At 38.7% G+C, this 6,000-nt stretch overlaps 2 protein-coding genes across 2 annotated transcripts in view; one reads left to right on the top strand and one right to left on the bottom strand.

Annotated features, from left to right (window-relative positions):
- Positions 1–1,052: 1,052 nt before the first annotated feature.
- Positions 1,053–5,141, top strand: LOC116005247 (probable protein phosphatase 2C 15). The gene is made up of 7 exons (XM_031245510.1): positions 1,053–2,168; positions 2,663–2,834; positions 2,942–3,095; positions 3,174–3,345; positions 3,604–3,729; positions 3,855–4,078; positions 4,653–5,141. Exons 1-7 carry the CDS (start codon positions 1,956–1,958, stop codon positions 4,870–4,872), a joined length of 1,281 nt encoding a protein of 426 aa, XP_031101370.1. The 5' UTR covers positions 1,053–1,955; the 3' UTR covers positions 4,873–5,141.
- Positions 5,142–5,883: 742 nt separating this feature from the next.
- Positions 5,884–6,000, bottom strand: part of LOC116004732 (glycosyltransferase BC10) — a 2,225-nt gene continuing 2,108 nt past the window's right edge. Inside the window, exon 3 of the mRNA XM_031244894.1 lies at positions 5,884–5,989. Coding sequence (XP_031100754.1) covers positions 5,884–5,989 — 106 coding nt within the window. The remainder of the gene's footprint in view (positions 5,990–6,000) is intronic.

The raw sequence follows: 6,000 nt of genomic DNA on the forward strand, positions 1-6,000 counted from the left end.
ATGATATTTTTATCATTTTGATTTTTTAAAATCAAATTATCAACTTATCCCAAAAAGAATTTAAAGAAAAAAAAATTAAGAATAATATGCAACACAAGGTACTAATTTCATGATGATGGTATCTCTTCTTTCTAAATGATTAGTTTCATGACTTCCAAAATTAGGAATCCAACTGGCAACATTTCAATCACTGAGCTTTCAGTATTTATGTGACATTCAGAACACGCTAAGTAGTGTTGTTGGCTTTGAGCTATCATCTTATTAATTAATTAATTGTTATTATTCCCCAATTATATAATAATAGACTACTTGATAATTGTTATATTATCAAGTACAATAAAAAAAAAAAAATTTCTAGATTAGTTAAAACATAATCTCGTGATTTACCTCTTTAGTTCTTGATTATTCGGAGCAATGTTGTAAAACTCTCGCTTAGGCACTGATTAATCAGCGCCGACCGGGCACCTAGCGTATTACAATAACATGTGGTCTAGGCAGCCAGTCGACTAGGCCGCTTAGGTGCTAACCTCCTAGGCACTGACTAGGCTACCTAATAGGCCGATTATCTATTGTTTTTTTAAATGAGTTATTTCACTCAATGAGAGTCTAGCGATTTTTTTAACTATGACTTGGAGTAATAATATTTAGAAAGAGTGAATACCAGCTAGGATTCTCCGAGTATAGTGACATTGACACGTTTAATCATAAAATTTCAATTTAACCATCCGTGATGCTTTAACTTTTAAATTTAACTACTTACGCTCCTTCAACTTTCATAATTTTAACCAGATCCTAACTTTTCCATTACATAAACTATCGGAAGGACCATGACTAGTTAAATTTAAAAATTAAATTACCACGGGTATTAAATTGGAAGTTTAGAATTAAATGTTTGAGTATCACTATACGGGAATTATCAACTCTATTTAGAAAACAGTAAAAAAAAAAAAACCGAATCTCAAATTCTCAATCATCATCCATAATTTAGTACAGTAATTTTGACGATTTGCCCATGTTGCTCATCTGACATTTGTAAGCATTGAAGCTTTGAAGTGGGTAGATGGGAAAACTCTCAACAAACCGTTACTCTCAGTAGCTCTCACTGTCTCTCTTAAGTCAGCAAATTCACTTTACATTCTGTCTTCCAATTTAGAGCCCAAAAGCCAAGAAAAAGTCGAGAGAGCTTTGTGAAAAAGGCCACTCAACTTCTCTTTTTTTCTCTCATGGAATGTGAATTTCACTCCTTGTTTCCCCCGCCGGTGGCGCCCCTCGTGCTGTCTTTTGGGCATTTTCCTGTAAATTCATCACATCTGATGTTTCTCTAGACTAGAATGTTTGTCGGCTTTCGCTAATTTTTTTTAATTTTTTTTTTTTAAAGTAATGGGGATTCCATGTTGCCTCATTACACTTCAATCCTCGTCATCAATCCGCGTTTTTGTTGTTGAACTACTCTCATTATTATTCTTTTAAGCTGAATATCTCTGTTTTTTAAGAATTGGGAGTGAAATCCCAATTTGCTGTCACTATCAGATCTGCATTTTGGCTTTCTTTGCAAGGGGGTAAAATCATAAATGTCAACTTAGTAGTTAGTTCAACAGTATTTCAAGTATGCCTCTGATTTCTTGCTTGATTTCTGTTTGGAGATTTTAAGGTTCTTTTGCTTGAACTTTGATCACATTTTTGGGGGGCTTTCTTAGTGTTGTTGGTGTAAAGTTTGAAACTTTAGGGCTTTTTTGGGGGAATTCTGAGATAATCTTGGAATGGGTATGTGCAGAAGTGATGTATTGTGGAGAAATGTGAATTGGGTTGAGTAGTGTTCAGGGGCTCAGGGCTTGGTTTCTGTGCAGTGGAGTGGAGGAAATGATGGAGGTTCTGAGATGTAAAGATTGAAGGGTTGTTTTAGTGAAAAAATTTGTAGTTTTGGGGATTTTGGTAGGGTTTGAGTGGGAGAAGAGATGGGGTCAAGGGAAGAGAGGCATAGGTATAATCATGATCTTGTCCCATTAGCTGCTCTGATTAGTAGGGAGATGAGGAATGAGAAAATGGAAAAGCCAACTGTGAGGTATGGATGTGCTGCTCAGTCCAAAAAGGGGGAGGATTTTTTCATGATGAAGACAGATTGCCAGAGAGTTCCTGGGAACCCTTCATCGTCTTTCTCTGTGTTCGCGGTATGTGAATCGTAATGTTCTAAGATATCTTGTAGAATTCTATATTTGTAGCTTGCCAAGAACTTATATTGTTATACTGTGTTGATCTCCTTCGTTTTCCCTAGTGTAATTACAAAGTTCTGTTTTAGATTGGGTAGTGTTAGAATAAAATGTTTACCACTACGCCAAAAGTTATAGCTATAGCTAGTAGCGAAAGCACAACTTTATTTCCTAATATATGCATAGCAGTTAGCGCCACGTTTCGAAAGGCTTCATGCCTCCGCCCAACAAGTAGAATTCTACATTTGGAGGTTGCCAATTGATTAACTTTACTGTTGTATGTTGATTGCTGTCTGCAACGTTTTCCCGTTGAGGAATCTTCCAAAGATTCACTCTATTTTGCGATATCTATCACCAATTCTGACCATTTCTGGGATCTGTTTAGGCATTTGGTTGATGAGAACATTGGACTATTTGCCATATATGATGATTGTTTTCTTTTTCTTAATTCTCAGATATTTGATGGGCACAATGGGAATGCAGCGGCGATATTTTCGAGGGACTATCTATTAGTTCATGTTTTAAGTGCCATTCCACGAGGGCTAGGCCGGGATGAGTGGCTTCAAGCTTTGCCTCGGGCACTTGTTGCTGGTTTTGTGAAAACCGATAAGGAGTTCCAGAGGAGAGGCATGAAATTTGTCTCTTATTGTTCTTTTGATTCAAAATTTTTGCGTTTTATATACTGTATTTGTTCCAATAGAGCTACAATTACATGTGCTTATAACTCATTGCAGGGCAAACTTCTGGAACCACAGCGACCTTTGTAATAGTTGATGGTTGGACTGTGACAGTTGCATCTGTTGGAGATTCCCGCTGCATTTTAGACACTCAAGGAGGCGATGTTGCAATATTGACTGTAGATCATAGGCTCGAGGAAAACGCAGAGGAGTAAGTGCCTGTTTCTATGCCTTTCATTTGGCCACCCGTTTTTGGGCCGGACATTCATGGCCTTTGTTTTGATTGCAGAAGGGAACGTGTCACGACTAGTGGGGGTGAAGTAGGGAGGCTAAGCATTTTTGGTGGTGCTGAGGTGGGTCCTCTTCGTTGTTGGCCAGGAGGGTTATGCCTTTCACGATCAATCGGGGACATGGATGTCGGAGAATTCATTGTTCCCGTACCATATGTTAAACAAGTGAAGGTAAATTGTTTATTGTTAGGATCAAGTGCTTACCACTACGCCAAAAGCTATAGCCAGTAGCAAAGGCGCAACTTTATTTCCTTATATCCGTACCTGACATTTTCGAGAGACAGGGTGCTGGACTTGGCCCTTCACCGGTCTCTGATCTGCCCAACATTATTCATGCTTTCGTGATTTCTTCACCTTACCAATATCCCGATTACATACACATTTGCAATTGACTTCGCTCCTAATATTTCTTATTTTCAAATTATAAAGCTATCAAATGTAGGCGGGAGGTTAATAATAGCATCTGATGGAATCTGGGATGCATTGTCTTCGGAGATGGCTGCTAAATCTTCTCGGGGATTGCCTGCAGAGCTTGCAGCTCGTCAAGTGGTCAAGGTATTTGAGTTCAATAATCGAGAATTCCAGCATGCATCATTTGTTTTGGACGATGTTTTATGATAAACATAGTGTCATAGCGGGAAGTAACTTATAACCAAAGATATATTTCTGCATTCATCCAGGAAGCGTTGAGGACACGTGGTTTGAAGGACGACACGACTTGCATAGTAGTCGACATAATTCCCCCTGAAACCGTTGTGCAGCCTTCAATTACCCCGAAGAAGTATAATAAGCTTCAAGCACTATTATTTAGAAAGAAATCTGCTACTAAACCTTCGAAAAAGCTGTCAGCTGTTGGTATAGTGGAGGAATTGTTCGAGGAGGGGTCTGCAATGCTTGCCGAAAGGTTAGTTTTCTGCTTTTCTTTAACGTGGGAACTCACAAGAAATGGACCTCGTATTGATTATTGATATGCCCTATGTATGTTTGCTTATGTACGGAATTTGAAATGCTCGTTATTGGCTCCTAAACAAGCAGTTGGACTTGGCTTGGATATATTGAAGAACAATAACATGTTTTTCGTATAGCAACTATTTGATATTTGACCTTTAATAGTGTTGGGTGGAGACCCGTGAAGGGCTAAATCCAACACCAGGTGCCTAGGGGATTTGTTAGTCGGAGACCTAAAGTACCCACAAATAAAGTTGTGCCTTCGCTACGAATTATAGTTTTTGGGTGGTAAGTATTTGGCCGGTGAAGGGCCAAGTCCAGCACCACGTCGCTAGGGGTTGTTGGACAGAGACTTGAAGGGCTAAGTCCAATACCCTGGCAACACTTTCACGACTGGCCAATGGTTGTCAGTCATGTTTTTTTTTTTTTTTTAATGCTACTGACTCTATTACTACTTTCTCAACCTATCTGGTTGTTAGTCATGTTAATGAGAAAAACATCGATCATGTTTTGTCTCCCGGTTTTGGCAGATTGGGGAGCGAAGATTCAAATGGTCCATCGATGTCTGGTCTCTTCATATGTGCGGTTTGCCAAGTCGACCTTGGTGCGAGCGAAGGCATATCCGTGCATGCTGGCTCCATCTTCTCCACGAGCTCGAAGCCATGGCAAGGTCCTTTCCTCTGCACTGATTGCCGCAACAAGAAGGATGCCATGGAAGGGAAACGCCCAAGTGGAGTTAAGGTTGCTTAACTCCACTGTCTCTGATGATGGATGATCTGAATGGCTGTAATTGTTTCTCATGCTCACCCAGTTATTATTAGGATTTAATTGTGTCACAACAAATGTATGTATCATTCCAGAAAATAATGTAAAAATGGGTTATTATCTCAATAAAGGAAAAGGGGAACCTCTGTAGGTGGTTTTTTGTGATGGATTATGTTGGGTTGTGCCACAATTCATTCCTCTGATCCCCTTGTTCCTCCTATGTCTGAAAATGGTCATAAGATCTATGGTAAAAATAAAAGATTTTTATCCTATTCAACCCTCATGGATAGTAACATTATTACATGTGAAACAAAGAGGAAATGTGAGCAAGGCCAGCAAATTATTCTGTGGACTCGGATCTAAAATACACAATTTACATAGTAAATGTTCATAATTCAAATTGTGAACATTCCGTATATAAATTATGATGTGTCCACATTGCAAGGTGGATCGAGTCCATGGTATAACTATTGAGCAAGGCTCTCATGTGGGCCGGGCTTAGTCCACATGGCTCGCCAAAGCACACTCGTGCTACCTTCCAAAATTGTTATACAGTGAATCATGGTCTACACAGCTGTGTGATTTTGGTGATACCTACGGTCACAAATATGTATATTGTCAAATGAGCTTGTAGTATAATTATAATGACACTTTATTGTTGTTATAGTGAACCTATTGGGTATAAAATGAAACCGAACAGTAGAACTTATGTACATTGTCAATGAACTTGTAATAACAGAATTAAAATGATATTTTAATGTTGCTTTAACAAACTTATCATATGTATAAAATGAAACTGAAATCATATCAATATTTTCCAACTGTACTTATTACATGTCTAAAGAAAACGATCCCTTGAAATTATATCAAGGTGTCCCAACTCCCAACTATACTTTCCATAAGCGAGTCAACGTATCCTCCAAATTTCAAACGGTAATGACTCAGGGCCAAGTCCGACCACTTCAACTGAATACTGGACCACTCGTATCCAATCCATCAAATTGAAACCAAATTAAACAATTTTGGTCCCAACCTAAGCAATGGTTGCAAAGTGGAAGGGTGAAACTTTCTCCCAAAAAGAAAACAAACATTATTATCACTCACCCCACCCCC

Source organism: Ipomoea triloba, chromosome 14 (assembly GCF_003576645.1).
Source record: "Ipomoea triloba cultivar NCNSP0323 chromosome 14, ASM357664v1".
NCBI lineage: Eukaryota > Viridiplantae > Streptophyta > Magnoliopsida > Solanales > Convolvulaceae > Ipomoea > Ipomoea triloba.